The sequence below is a fragment of the Syngnathus floridae genome, chromosome 5 (assembly GCF_059516105.1).
Source record: "Syngnathus floridae isolate MCC-2025c chromosome 5, RoL_Sflo_1.0, whole genome shotgun sequence".
NCBI lineage: Eukaryota > Metazoa > Chordata > Actinopteri > Syngnathiformes > Syngnathidae > Syngnathus > Syngnathus floridae.
This window is the reverse complement of record NC_142417.1, coordinates 1,669,264-1,685,073: the sequence shown is the minus strand read 5'-3', so window position 1 is coordinate 1,685,073 and position 15,810 is coordinate 1,669,264. Positions and strand designations below refer to the sequence as shown.

The 15,810-nt window shown below is 43.6% G+C and overlaps 1 protein-coding gene across 3 annotated transcripts in view; it reads right to left on the bottom strand.

Moving 5' to 3' along the window:
• kiaa0825 (KIAA0825 ortholog) overlaps nucleotides 1-15,810 on the bottom strand; it is a 74,582-nt gene that overhangs the window by 22,175 nt on the left and 36,597 nt on the right. Inside the window, exon 23 of one of the 3 annotated variants that reach the window (XM_088375498.1) lies at nucleotides 7,214-7,459. The exons of the other annotated variants lie outside the window; for them this stretch is intronic. Coding sequence (XP_088231624.1) covers nucleotides 7,408-7,459 — 52 coding nt within the window. The 3' untranslated portion in view covers nucleotides 7,214-7,407. Of the gene's footprint in view, nucleotides 1-7,213; nucleotides 7,460-15,810 lie in introns of those variants that run through there. 3 annotated transcript variants of the gene reach the window in all.

Below are 15,810 nucleotides of genomic sequence, written 5' to 3'. Positions count from 1 at the left end.
ACCGCATTTATTGAATGTGTCAAGGAAACTGAGCAGGTGATCGGGCAGGTGAGTTTTTTTGAAAGGGCAATTAGGATACAAAATAATGTTCACGTTCCTCCCCTTTTGTGAAGATGACAGGAGGAGAGAGAAAAAAAAAGCCACACTAATCTGCTAAGTATCACAAGAAGCCCAAAAGCGTCACTTACACAGCACCGCTAACAAGAGAGCATACCAGCTCCCCCGATTGGTGGAGAGCCGCCTTGTTCTAGATAGAGATATTCAGACTGTCAGTATAAACTGCTTCTGTTTTCGTTTTGCATTTATTTCAATGCTAGACTCGGGGCATACATTTTTCATCACCTGCTAAGCTATGAATAAAAGATTAAAAAAGGAACTGAGAGGGGAGGGGAGGGACATTGAGAGGGGGAAAAAAGGGAGAGAGTGAAGTTGAAGGCGAAGGATAAAAAGTCTAACAGATGTGGTTGGTGCGCACGTCCAGAAGGTCTTCATTGCTTTTTTTTTTTTCCCTCATCTGGGCCCACCTGACCAGCTCGCACACACCCTCAGCACCAACAACAGCTTGCCGTTGTGCAGGGTAAAGATGCCATAATGAGGGAGAACCACAGGAGCATCTCACCTTGACTTTTTTATAGGATTACCTGAGAGGTGAACTCAGCTCAGTGAGAGGATTCCTCAGCACAACCCCCAGCCCACCGCTATTTCCTTTCACTCTCTGCCCTCAGCGGTCTTTGACAGGCTGCTTGAGAATGAGATGCTGCTGGAAAATTCAGCGCAACACAGGGCTGACAGGTTCACATGTGGGTTAAAGAGGGGAGAGAAATCGAGGGATGGATTGGAGAGAGGAATAGTCAGGCTCAGGATGGGACGGTAATGAATTTACAGACCAGGAATGAGCAATAACTAAACGGGCCTCGTGAGAAACCGAAACACTTGTTGACGCCCGAGCTAACATGCTATATATAAAATCAATGACAGGAGTCATTTGGATTATGAATAGACAAATGTTCACAGAGATTTGATAAAAAATAAACAAAAGGATTGTTTTTAGTGACCGGCAACATTTTATATGTGACGAATGGGGCACGTAGTGTTGTGATTGTATCTGCGGGGAATATCCGATGTAAATAACTACTTGTGTATTGTATATAGATAGGCAGTGGCAGTCTACACATGCACATAAATGCATATTTAAGCAGCAGAAATATGACCTCGCTAAAGATTAGGGGGGGGGGTGTTGAAATATATACATTTCTTTTGAAGGAAAGAAAGCGCTTGATGATTTTTTTTTACATGTATGCATACATATAGCAAGCCCAATCCTGCAGTGTTTAAATATCTAAAAGGTTATGCATGTGAGGGTGAATTTTAATAATAATCTGTGGTGAGATGAGAAATAATAAATACCTGCCAGGAGCAGTACTCCATGTTTGAAATAATTATTGTGAGAGAGCTGATGTTAGATGTCAGTCTCAACCTAATGCCTGTAAATGAGACCGTCTGTTAGCTTGCGTGGATTGCTGCGGGACTCGTGAGCGATTATATTGGGACTTGAAAACCTTCAATGTAAGATGAATATAGACTCAGTAGGGCAGCCAGGTTTTTAGACTCAGCTCAATTAGTGGAGTAGATTCCTAAGCAAACATGGTGGAGCAGAGTTTGGCTGTTATGCTGCTGATGAATGTGTTTGTTTTGTAATTTTAATCATGTAAATAAAAAAACCCTCAAGCTGATGAATCAAAACATGGGGTTTATTAATCCAATAAATATGAGTATGCCTTCATTTGTAAACCATCATGACTCAACAAGCAAGGACCGGAAAAGTCCGTTTCCCATCATAAGAACGGGGAAATTTAGCGAATGGAGGCCTCGGTATTCAAATGTGAGAGCGCTTCTCAGACAGAGTGGCATCAATATGCCCTTCGCATGACACCTCCTACACTTCCACTTCCTGCCACCCTCCACACGTCACCACCTACTCACCACCTTTCTCATTCTGCTCATCACCACGTTTTCCCGCCAAATACAGCCCGCTCTCAACCACTCCACCCCACCCCCACCAAACTCCATCTTCTCTCAGTCAGGCGTGAGGGTGAAGGCTGTGCCAGCGGGAGTTGGCATGAACCCGTCACCCGACCGTTCCCGCTTCCTCTTCCTGCCAGCCTGCTTAATCGAATTACTCCGCTCAGCCGTGGATTTCTCAATCATCAATTGGCCCGTCGGGCTGAAGTCCACCCTCCGGCAGCGACGGAGCGGTTTCCGCAACTTCACGACAACGTGTGAGGCTGCTGTTGTACCCTAATCAAATTTCCCTCCTCTTCCCATGCGCCCGTTTGCCCACGCTCCAAATGTCAACCAGATTTGGGCACATGGAGTGGCATCTGGTGCCACATCGCCCGACGCTCACGGCTACAAAAAAAAAAACTCAGCGCGCGGAGTTAGCCTGGAGCGGCGCCAGAGCAGCCGCTCCTCGCTAGCTAAGTGCACAGCGCCAGTCAAGTGCTCGTTCGGCTGCGCGCCCACCCGCATCACTCACACGGGCGCAATGCGAGAAAACTCTGGCACCCTCAACCCCCGATGGCCCTGTGAGATGACAGCCAGACAGAAGGACCTCGCCTTGCTGATCTTCTCCCTGCCCCCAAACCCATGCTGTACCTTGAACCTCACTGCAAGTGTGTACCAGACCAACAATGGCTCAATCAGACTATGAATATGACCAAGTATATCAAATCATATTTCAATCCCCAAAACAATTGTAACCTCTAACAATACTACCCACTCGCTGTGCAGTTGGAAGCGAGCGCTTGGTTCCCTGCAGTCAGTCAAAGAGAAGTAAAGCGAGCACCGCTGTGCCAGTTTCATGTGGGCACGATGGGCTGAGGGGTAAGAAAGAGTTCATTAAGAGATTTCAAGGCACCTGAACTTCATTTGTCTCCCCAAACGCATCAAAACAGGATAATAAGAACAAGAAGCCAGGGAGTCGTGCCGTTTTATTTCTTACTTGAACAATTCTCCTCCTTTGAATGGCAAAGTGCTTTCATCCTTATCTGCCGCTTGTCTTGACATTTCAATGTGAAAAGCTTTCTTAATGTGTTCCAATGTCAAGGTTTATACAGGGCAAAATTGTCTCCTGGTGCAATTTGGTGCCGATTAAAATATGAAAATGGCTCACATGTTCACACTTAACACACGGGTGGAGATTCAAAACTGGACCGTGTGAGGAAGCAGTACCGACTAAGAGTTCACCATTTTGCATAAGGAGGCTTCTCTTGCAAATACTTTGCTGTCAAGAACATACACCTGAAATGTCACTTGGTGCATTTTTAATCACGCAATTTAGGAACTAATTGCCATTTAGTCTGTATACATGGCTTCCCGCTCTCATTAGATTTCTTTTTTTTTTTTTTCATGCGTGTGTGTGGGTGTGAGTACACTGAATTGTAAACACACCTCCAAAATGGTGGAAACAATTTGGGGACAGCTCCAATCTGATTTAGAGCCATAAAGGAATGGTTGGATAAGTTTGATTCAGAAAAACTTGACGTCAACTGATTAAAGAAAACAAGGACCGAAGTCCGTGGCACATGAAAATGCCAGTTTGGAGACACCTCACATACCTGCCACTGCAATAATGCGGTCGATTTTATTTTAAGTTTCTCAGTTCTTACTGGTCCAATTGAAGCGAGCAAAAAAGTGTAACGACGAGACCCGTCTATCCGTCCGCGTGACCCGATCTATGTTTCTCTTGAGCTCTTTCACTCTCACTTTCACATGCAGCAAGCAAATAGGTCAGTTGCCATGGTAACAACCGAGAGGCCAGGGTCTCCCGGTCTATTAAGAAAAGTGAGGCGCATTGAACTGAACAGTAGTGAGGGCTAAAAGACTGAGATGGACTGAAAAATGCTCCACGGCGAGAAGAATTTTTGTCATACGAAAAGGGAAGTTTAGAGAAACACAATGCTAAAAAAAAAAAAACGGGGAGTATATGAAAACGACGGTTCAATAGGAATGCCACGAATCAAGTGATTCGGAAAACAAATCCAAACGGTTTGCAACAACCCCGTGATTAGCATTTGTTTCAAGGAATTTTTTTACTCCTCACTACCGTTGCTCTATTTGACAGCTAGCCCCAACATCCTCACTGTAGGTCCAAGTGTGGGGGTTAAGGTGGATGGTATATGCTGAACAGCCAAGGTAGCCCTGCTGATGGTGCACCCGCTTCAATTTTTCAATATTGGATTAAATATTAATACGTAGCAGCGAGATGATGAGAACAGGAAGCAGGGGACGAGGCTGGAGCGACAGTGCTGTATGAGAAATGAAAAACAAGAGTGGCATCATGGGAAGGTGTTCACCAACTAAATATGATATGGAATGAAATGCAAGCTCAGCAGAATTTTGGTTTTTAGGCTAATCTGGGTGTCAAATTTCACGTTATATAACTGGTTTGGAAATAAAATTCCTTGAATCATAATAGTACAGTAGAGTAGCACAAAAAAAAAATGGATGCAGCTCACATTTTACATAAACACATTATATTGACATGGAAGAAGTTATAATAAAAATGTGTATCCACCTGTTGCCATTCAAACTCATCATTCGAACTAAAAAATCAAGACGAGCAAATCAATAGCCCAACGTGCTATTTAAAAACTTAAAATTAAAACTATTTCACATACAACCATATCCGCTGTATTTATTAATGCAACATAGTAACGAAAGAAGAGTGTATATCGTTTAAAGGTGTCGATGTGGGACGAAAGATGGAGAGAAGAACCCCCCAGGCTCTCACCCTGATGTTTATGTTACGCTCTATTAAATTAGCATGAATTCCAATATTAAAATAATAACATTTACCTTCACAATAAATGCATTGCCGTACAAAAATCAATAGCACTACCCTACAATGCCAAAGTATTATTACCAATCATAAGTGCAAAGTTGTTGCATTATATTGGCTATTAGATTGTTTTAGTCATAAAAACAACAGCAAGATGCACATATCATGGATTAAATAAGCGTGTTTCAAATGTCACAAATTCCCATGAGGGTTAATAGTGTTACGTTGTTAATGTGTCTGCTTTATGTATTGCTTCTACGTGTTGGTTGCCGTGGCCATGGGTCAACAAAGCAACAATGATCACGGGGAATGAAATGATTTGAACATGATTGCATTCTGATTATTGACTGCTGTATTGTCTGAATGTCGTCCTTAGTTTGAAATAGGTTGGACATTATTATCCATGTAAAAGTGTATTAAAAGTGTAGTAGTGTATTAAACAGAGCAGTTGCAATGTTTTGACAACTCTAATATATATATATATATAAATTAAAATATATATATGCATATATAAGCTTCGTCCCTATCATTTCCAAACGTTATAAATGTATTAACAAAAATCTCAAATAACACGGGGGAATTAAAATTAGATTTTAGATCATAGCATCCTACAAAATGAGGTACAAAGAATCGTATTTTGCAGTATTCAAAATGCAAGCCTAAAGAAAAAGCAAACCTGCACTGCACAGCAATTTAGTGAGAAAAATAAAATCAATAATTGAGTTACACAAATGAAGACATCAAATAACGCACTGGGAGTGATGATTGGATCATCTTTTCAGAGTGGAAAGGTGAGAACGAGGTGACGATGGGAACTACACGTCTGAATTGTTAAGGCCCCCGTCTGTCCGTCCGTCCGTCCGTCATGTCGTCTACGGCCGTATTGGATAAGTCTCCATTCAGAGCATGAATCAATGGCTCCTGATTAGATTTCGGGGGTTGACTATGTTGTTTTTGTTTGTTATGACATTTTGCCTCGCTTCGTGAGGTCTCCGTGCTCCTCGGTGACAAAAGCGCCACCTCTTCTGATGGAGGAAGAGCGAAAAGGGGGGAGAAAGGAAATTGGGGGAGGAGGGGGGGGTTGGTTGATATTGAAGAACCACGCGGGTGGTGAATGGTTCGTCGCGTCTCGTTGCGCCGCTTTGCTTCTGGCCGTGCTAGTCGGAATGTTTTCTCAGTCGTGCAAACCTCTGGCGAGTAGTTTTCACGAGTGGCCATTTGTCTGCTATCCGAGAGACTACAGAATAGAACCTTTCAACGATAATGTCTGGAAGCGTTGTTGGGGCATAAAGAAAATATAAAGAGCAGTATTTAGCGTCTCTTTAACGCTTCTATCATCTTGCCTCCCGCTCATTCCTGCTTTATTTTTATTCCCGCTCGCCTCCTTCTTCTGTCGGTATTTCAGTTGGAGGCGTCTTCTTAGATCTGCACCTTTTAATGCTGACTGCTGCAAATCTTTTGAGGCCGACTACAAAAGCAAGCTGGCGGTAAACTTCCCCCTGGAGGAGGGAAAGAGGAGCATGGGTTGGGATTACGTTTCTCTGGGGGAATCTCCTCCACGACACTGTGTGATCTGAGGAAGCCAACGCCATCCCTGCCCGCTACGGCCTCTCCCCCTCCCTCCCTGCCTCCCTCCCTCCCTTCTTTGGCCCAGGACTAACTCCCAAGAACACCTGCAACTGCAAAAGTGTCAGTGTGGGACCCGCTGAGGTGGCTAAAAATGGTGGATTTTGCTGATTCATTCATACTCCGCAAACGTAACATGGATCATAATGCCGTGGCTAGACCAGTGGGGCAGATTAGAACAAATTATTAGAAAATAAAATTTGACTGGATTTCCACTTTAATGCAAGTTTCCTTCGCCTCCAAGTAGACTGCAAATATATGTTGTATTTTTGTTAAGTTCTTTATAGCAGTTACATTTTTCCAATGAGATCTTTTTTTATAATTCTCTATTTATATTTCTTTTTTTATCATTAGCTAGTCAACTAAATGAATAGCTGGGCCCTTAACCTCAACGACACCATTCAGCAAATGAAAGTTGAGCCACTCGTCTTGCCAGTGTAGCAACATCACTGCTAACACTGTTCCATAATGGCATGAGCTCATAACGTTACTAAAGAAATATTTCCTGAGGACCAATTTAGAACTTTGTGACTTCTCATTTGATCCGACAACGCATATTCAAAAAAGGAATCAAAGTCCATCTCCACGATTAAGTTTGGCCAGACATTTGCGATACGAGTTCCCAGAGAAGCTTAGCTGAACTGAAACAAATGAATGATGGGGGCCGGTCGTGTTCAACCTTGGAGGTTCCATATTCTGCACGATGGTAATCATTTTATTGCAACGATGCCGTGCCCCGACAGTCCTGGTTATCTCTGGGTTTTATCTCTCGCTCCTATCATCCTTGCGCGGGTAAAAACGCCGCTGCTCTCCATTGTTGATGATGTGACGCCCGGCTCGACATTGCTGAGGTGGCGAATTGTCGGCGGAGCGATGCCTCTGTCAGGAACGTGCTCATCCTCTCGCTCTGGCCGGCCGGCCGGCCTCTTATACATAAAATATCAAACATCTGAGGGACAATATGCTGACCTGCGGTGACCTCCACGCAAGCGTCTGCACACAAGAGACCGACCCACGCACACACACACACACACCGAATGGAAAACAGAGACATGCACAGATGAATGCAGGCGTACACGCACAGTCTGCTCCCCCCCTCCCCCCTGTGTGTACGTGCCTTGACTTTCCCCCCCCCCCATCAGCACCGCATCCCTCAGATGATGTATTTGCGACATCTGGCGGCATTCGCTATATTCACGCCGATGCCAAGCGGGACGAGAGCAAGAGGGGGAACAAAACGTGAGACGAGAGAGTGACTGAAGGGAGGCGTGGAAGGAAGAAAAAAAAAAAACGGCCAGGAATCGTCGGTATATGCATCAGAGAGTAATGCGGCGTAAAAGGCGAAAGCGCGTGGATTTCCCGCAGCAAAAGGCTCGGGTACCCCCTAGTGGGCGCCCGGCGGCGATCTGGTACCTCTGGCATCGGAAGGGTGCTGCGGGGTGGGGCTTTGCATTGGGCTAGCATGAATCCATAGGAGTCAGAGGTCAACCTTCTTGAGTTGCGTTGACATCATGACAATGGGACACTTCTCTTGCCTCCGAATCCCAAGCTGATCCATTCTGCCCGGTCTCAGGCACCAGGCCCCACTTTTCCCACACATTCACACCCTCTGCCAAACCGGGAGAGAGAGGGAAGGCAGAGAGGGGTGAATGTGAAGACCTCACCCCCGAGCACCCCCCATCCTCATTCCATCTCCCTCTCTTTTCTTTCAGGGGCTAGATTAGAGAGATGGCTTAATTCTGTCTAATTATCCTCCCTTACCCTCTCCTCTGCTTCTTCTCACCCTCTTTTTTTTTTCTTTCCCCCGTCTGCTTGTCCCTGTTTCCCTTCCCCCATGTCTCTCTGTGTGTGGATACTAATTAGCTGATGTGAATTGTATCTCCTATACAAAATAGATTGGACAATTATGTGGAGAAAAATGATATGACTACCTTTTCAACATGACACAATTATATACCGGTGTCAGATCAAAAAGATGCTAGCGCAACACCACAAAAATGCATAGGATGACCTCTGATGACAAAGCGGAGCAATTATTATACTGGATATTAGGAAAGCATTTTTTCATGTACAGTGGTGCCTTCAGATATGAGCGACAAGACCGAGTTATTAAATACAGTCCATCGTCTAAGGAATTACTATCAAACCTAAGACTCGGGGGCCCAGATACGGCCCGCCACATCATTTAACGTGGCCCGCGAAGACAAATTGTGCATCGACTTCATGTGTCAATACTAAATTAAAAATTGAGTTCACTTTTCTTTTTGCTTTGACTGCAGAGCAAAATATTTGAGATACAAGCACTGGATGTATGCTCAACTTAACCTGTCCCCAAACGAGACTGAAAGTAATATATATGGGAATAAACTTATCACACTTGGATATAAGGTAAGACTCAGCGAGACGTGACTGACGAAGACAGAAACAAATAATGAACCGACACGGACCAACAGAAAACAGAAAGCAATCCGAGGAGACAACGAGGCACACCCGGACAAGACACGAGTGGCTGAGAGAGCTGATTGGTAGAGAGAGATAAGGAAGTGGGCAGCAGGTAGATCCAAAAACAGATTGAGCGAACAAGACATAACAAGAAAGAAAACTTCCCACTTCACATACCAATTAGTTGCTGCAAAGATCCCAGTGACCCGTTCTACACATTCTTAATTCATTCCGTGGTGGATCACCGCTCATTTTGTCTCCCTTGCCTTCTTCTCTCCAGCTGAGAGAAACCTGATGTCTTTCCTTCTTGCTGTGAGGTTTCACTGCGATGATAATAAAATGCGCGCACGAGGGATGTTCGCCTCGGGACCCAGCTGTCGAGCCACTTTGACAGCTTCATTTGTGGTGTCGCGACTTGATCTTTCCCCGTCACTGATACCAAACGCCACCGAGCGCAGATTTGGCCCTCCCTCAGAAAAAATTCAAATAAATATGTACAGCCGAGCGAGGCTGTTTGCTACATCTGCTCTGAACTTGTTCGCCTCCACCCTCTCCCCCTGCTTCACTGCAGTGATGCATCAACACCCCCGGGCTTGATCCCTTTGTAAAATGTTCTATGACACACACAACCACCTACCCACACACAAATAAACACAACTCATAACCTGCAAACAGAAATAACAGGAACAGCAACAAACAGTAACTATCCATACTGTTCTATTCCCAAAGTGCCACATTGCTGTATGGAAAAGAAGACATGAAGGCAGAGGTGGAAATTTCAACTAGCATGCTAGGTTGTGAAAACAGATAGCGGGGAAGGAAAGGAAAGCCAGAGGGAGGCTGATTATGATCGCTTCTGTCAGATGTGAATGCTGAGATGACAGCGATATCAGCCGGATCTGCGTCGGGTGACACAGATCCACGCGGACAGATATCAGCCCACACTGGGCCCTACACGGAATATTTATACACACACAACATCTTTTGCATGTTTCTTTAGTGACGTTTGAAACAATATAACAAAACAGCTAGTTCACAATGCAGATTGAATGTTGAGATTCATTTTCATTGAATATTCCAAGCGTCAAATGTATTTTTTTTTCTTCCCGTTTTTTCCTAACTGCTCCCGGTGCCGTGTCAACGTGTGACAGAGCTGTTGGATCAACACGGTATTCCATTAATCATCGGGTGAATGAGGTGTAAACGCGTTCACCTCGAAGGTATTTACAGTTCGTTAAAGAAACGACAAGTCTGAACCATTTGTTATCAGTCTGACCAGGTAATAGAAAATGGAAGCCGCGACATGCGTTAGCCTGCATTGTAAACCACGCTGGGTTCGTTTTCTGATTGCTTCAGGCTTTTGGAACAAACCATCAAACAGCAGACCCCAACAATGCCCTTCAAGGAGGTTTGTAACCCCTTCAAGAAAAAATACACTTTTTATAGAGCCAACATTTTTTCTCCGTACATGCCCAAATAGGGACATTTACGAGAGTGTGTCAACAAGATAAGCGAGCAGGAAGAGAATCACTTTAAAAGGTATGATGGCCGTTCAACACTTCCACTGTTTGGCCATCTGTGTACAAGTGTGGATTGTATCGAGGAGAGAGAGCCAACAGGATGAATATCAAGAGCACTGACAAACGCCGACCTTGAGACCAAGAGCTAGAGGGAGGGCGAAACGAGCATCTTGCAACCTCTTCTATGAGTCAGAGTTATAGACGTGACTGGATAGTCACCAGCGAGATGGATGTGAAGGATAGCGGAAATGAGGAGTGACCACATTCCATTTTTGCAATTGAAAGTCAAGAAGATCCAAGCGAGTGTCACGAGTCCAAATAGGAAGAGACAGTAAAAGGCAGTGTCAACAGTCTTGTCAATGTCCTTACTTCTGATTGTCCGTGGCGTTCATAAAGATGGGCAGTAATGCAAGTCAAACAATGTGAAGGGTAGAGCAGTTTCCGTAACGGCACAAAAGACAGACAACAACTTCAAAAGATGTTTCCAGTCAAACCGGCCTATGCATTAAAAATAGAAAGAAATATATCAAAAAGTGGAATAGTGGCAAATTGAATCAGAAAAAAAAATTCTTAGCCGTCCATGCAAAGAGAAGACACAAAAGATGAAGAAAACAAATGTATTCCTGCAAAATCAAATTGACTGTACTACTCAGAATTGCCTTGACCATCTTTGAAATCTTTACAAATACTGATTTCCATTAGTCTACAATTTAGCTACAGAATTTTAAAAAGTGAACTTTATGGCAATTGTAACCTTAACCTCGACATACGTTGATGTTCCTTCAGAGTGGAGACAAAAACACACTCTCAAATGCTCTTAGCCATCAACATCACACAGGTGAGCCTGCTAAGGACATTCCCACTTTTGAAACAAGCACTGAGGAGGTGAGAGGCCTTATAGTCAACAAAGTAAAGCCTGTGATCAAAGACTCGGAAAAAATATGACCAAAGCATGATGGGGTTTTTTTTCCGAGGGAGACACAAGAGTGGCAAGAGCAGATAAATAATACGAGTAAGAGCAGAAATAGACAAGTGCAACGGTAAGGGAGGCAGAGAAGGAGAAGAGCAGAGTGCAAATGCACACTTGCCACATACTTACCTGTCAGTGCAAGACAACATCTTGCTAGCTTAGAAGTGATAGTTCAAACTGCCATGTGACATCAAAACTGGACCATTTTTCAACACACATTCAGTTTATTATATCCCAACAGCCAAATTCACATGCAATATGAATTTTTGAGGAAATTCAATCGCAATATATTAACTCGTTCAGTGCCAGTGATGCTTATAGACGTCAAAGATATTAATCGGGTTGCCAGTTAATGGGAAAAACAGATTTGGAGATGGCGCAAATATTTCAAATAGGCAAAAAGGAACATCTATAAAAGAAAGGAGTGAAAGAGGATTGCAGTGGGTTTTTTTTCCATTCAAAAGCTGCAGTGAGAAGCTGCAGTTTCCGACTTTCTGTATTTGTCAAGACAAGTGCCAAGACAAGTGCACCCCTGCGCTTACCTGTAATGGCACGAGGGGGCCGTACAGCGGCACAAGCTATTTCACTTTAAGGTGGGGAAGCTCTGAGTAGGTCTGAGTGTCACAAGTGATTGCATGTGTGAGAGGGGAAAAAAAAAAAAAGATGATGAAGGAAGGTGGAAGGGGAAAAAGGGGGAAAACAAGTGTAGCGGGAGCTTGCGAACAAAAGAAATGTCTTCCAGTATAAAGATGACCACATTAGAATACGAATCCAGGACCTCGGGCACTCCGGGCACTTAAAAAGCCCCTTAAGTCAAGTGTCAACTATTATGTGCCATCAGCGGCGACACGGGGTCACAGAGCAAGACAGCCGAGGTCACCCTCTGTCTCTACATGCACCATTAAACAGTCCCACATGGTGCAAAAAGGAATGGCTGTCATTTGGAGACAAGCGCTTGTACAAGGCTCTTTACAGAGCACTTGCCATTGTCCACATATGTTACTTTATGCTTAAACAGTCAATGTTGTCATGCAAAGGAATTTAAGACTCTGTGAATTGAATATAAATATCTTGTAAATATGATTTGTGATGTCACAGAGGAGAGTTAGCTAGCTAGCTACAAATCAGGAGCTGCACCGGGTAACCACTGATGCAAACGAGGGGGCTCGTTTTATGATATAAGTCGCGGGAAGTGACTCGAGTCTGATTCAGAAAAATGTCAAGCTGTGCCATGTTAGCCACATGAAGGGAAAAAAAAATTTGAAAACGGAATTAGTGAAAATAGAGTAAGACTGCTGGTACATTTGATAAATATATATAGTTCTAAATCTTTGGACACATTTTAAGCAATAACCTTCAAACATAAGGGATGCACATATTGGCAATAGCTATTTCAAATGTTTGACTGTTTAAAGTGAATTTTAATTGATAGCCACAGTTTTGTTCTTAATATTACCCTGCCAGCCCCCACAAGTGAGATTGATTGGATAAATCAGCCAGAATTATGGGAAAACAGGAGAGCTGCCAATCAGCATTGTGCGAGCGTGTGCTTTTGGTTTGTGCCAGTGCATGAGCACACAAACCCAAATGCGTGTGTCTGACTATTGGGCTGACAGCTGGGCTTGTTCAAGAGGCTTACTGAGCATTCTGCCTGTTTGGGAATCAAAAACCTGTGTCAACAGCATCCTACAAAGGATGTAAACAGCCAGAGTCAACATGCTTTAGTTCATATATGACTGCAGAGAGTCTCTGTTGTATCATGTGGCATTAGAGACAAAGGAATTTTCACATCATAATTGCACTGGTCTTAGGTCAAAATGGTAAATGACTTAGCCAGAGTGTTTGTATCAAATGTGTGCGAGTGTGCAGACAAGCGTGTCAGTCCATCAGCATGTCGGCGTCACAGCTCTTCACTAAGTCCCAGATTAACAGTGACAGGCAGAGATCCCTCTAATTATCTCTTCCTGGACCACATGCAAATGGGAAAGACGAATAGAGCCGTGTGATTGGACTGGGCACCGCAGACACTCTAATGAGCGTGACGGCAGGATACAACCTCATGATGTACCACCAAAACAGAGCTTCGCCATCATATGGCCTCACACACACACACAAACATGGAAAAAAAAAATGCTACGTTTTTAGCATCTAGTCTACAAGTACGTTCAAACGTATTGGTGAATCGAAAAAAATTAAAGACATTAATTAATTGCATCTCCTTTGGGTGAGTAAGACCACCAGGGGCAGACAACTGACGAGAAGTTGTTTGTTAGTATTAAGCGTGTGAACTTTTTTTTTTTTTTAATACTCTTCGTGTAATTTGTTTTTAGTTTGACAGCAAATTTCACCTCGGAGTGGCATTAAACGGCATTAGGCGTCTTTTTTGAAGAATTGTCAAATAATCGCTTGTTGTGACGTGAGTTCACAGCAACCGTACCTAAAGATTTCGCTCGCAAAACAAATAAAATAAAAATATTCTGAATGGCAAGAGCTCAACTTGAGCTACAGTGAATAAGGTGTAATAGAAAAAAAAACAATGATGGATTGGAACAGAAGGTAGAAGACTTGCTCTTGACAATAGTGTGCTGCAGTCAGCTAAAAAGTCAACTCAGTAAATCAACCGGAAAGATGGCAACAAAATCAGACCATGTCTCTCTTGAATCACCTCCCAGTCTATGTAGAATCAGTCAAAACTGCCAACTGGCTGTAAAAGCAAAATATGGAATTATTCATCTCAAATAACTGCTGGAAAGAAGCAAACGAGAACTTTGTTTTTTCCAGAATCTCATGGCAAAAAGACAGAAAAATGAACATAAGGTACATAAGGAACATAAGGTTCCTCAAGCTCTCCGCTTTTCATATGAACTTCACCATCCTGCTAACAAAGATCCTTTCCCTCCACCACAGTCAAATACTTGCGAGAGGTTATAGTTTGTTCTACTGTGCAGAACACTTTCTTTATCTTTGTAATTCAAACCCCCCACAGTGTATTCGGCGGCGCCTTGGGACTTGCCATTTTTAATCAAAAAACGGGTGCCTTTGTCTTGTCCCTGTTCCATCCGCCACTTCTATTCATCCTTTGAGGGCTTTGCAGTAGATTAAATGGCATTTTCATTTAGCTCTGATAGTACACAGTCTCTCCCCAGCAATTCATCCAGGAAGTGGAACTGCCCCAGAGGTGGCCGTTCATGCTGCGAAAACTCCGAAAAAAAAAAAATTTACAGCAAAGGACGACGTATACATGGTCGGGGAAACTTGTATGATAATCCCACGACACTTACAAGGATCTTTTGAAAGGCGAGAATGTTACGTGAAAAACAAAATTGTGAGCAAAGTCAACTAAACGGTGAGCACTCGTGACAAATAACTTCCCGTCTCCGTAACGGTCTGATCATGATCACTTCTGCGAGAAGACAGATTTGCTCTGACCCGCCAGCTCGTTTTTCGAAGGTCAACGCAAATATTTCAAAAAAAAGTATCCAACTGAGGCCTGCTGCCAGAGGTGAGAGGGGCAAAGGAGGTTGTGAAAGAAATATGAGGGAGTTGGGTGTGGAGGGCGACAAAGTGTGGCCTCTACCTGCCTGCCTGCCTGCTCGATGTGACTTTCACAGCCTGCTGGTGGTTTGTGTGGAAGCCATCACATCTGTGACTGGCCGTATGATTAATGAGCCTCTCAGACTGTCTGTGCAGTCTGAAGCAGGCCATGGCCTTATCCCAGACATGCTTGATTTATTCGCCTTTGAAGCAAACCTCCAAATATAAGAGTGAACCTCCACAGACACATTGTACGCTCGCCGTGACGTGAACACGAGTCGGCGACGTGTACGCGCTTGTCGAGCTCGCCAGTAACTGCTTACTTCTAATGAATACCTCAATGTGACAGCGTTGTCCGGGGCGGGTGAATACAAAACACGCCATGTATAAGCAAGCGGGCGAAAAGTGTATTCTGTCTTTGTCAAGAAAAAGTCCCATCCCGAAGCGTCACTCAATGACGGGGACGGACGAGACAAAAAAAGAAGGCCTTCTTCAGAATCCTCAATGACACATCTTCTGATTTTCTAAAGTGAAACGTCTATTGAATTTCTGCCCTAGCAAGATTGAGAGGCAGATCGTGGCTCCTTGTTTCTTTGGCAGTCAGAAAATGTCTCTGGCTAACCTTGAAGCTCTTTGCATTTAACATGTAGCTAACCAACTGTTACGAATGCTAAGTTGTGCATCACATGTGATGAGTTAGCCCAGGGACAATATCTAAAAAAAAAAAAAATTCTGCAATGTGGCCTTATTGGCATAAATGCCAAATAGTAAATATGAATTGACGATCACGTACCACATCCAAATATAAGGCGCACTAGATTATGTGCACAGTCAGATTTTTTTCTGAAAATTAAATAATTCTATACAATTAAACATGC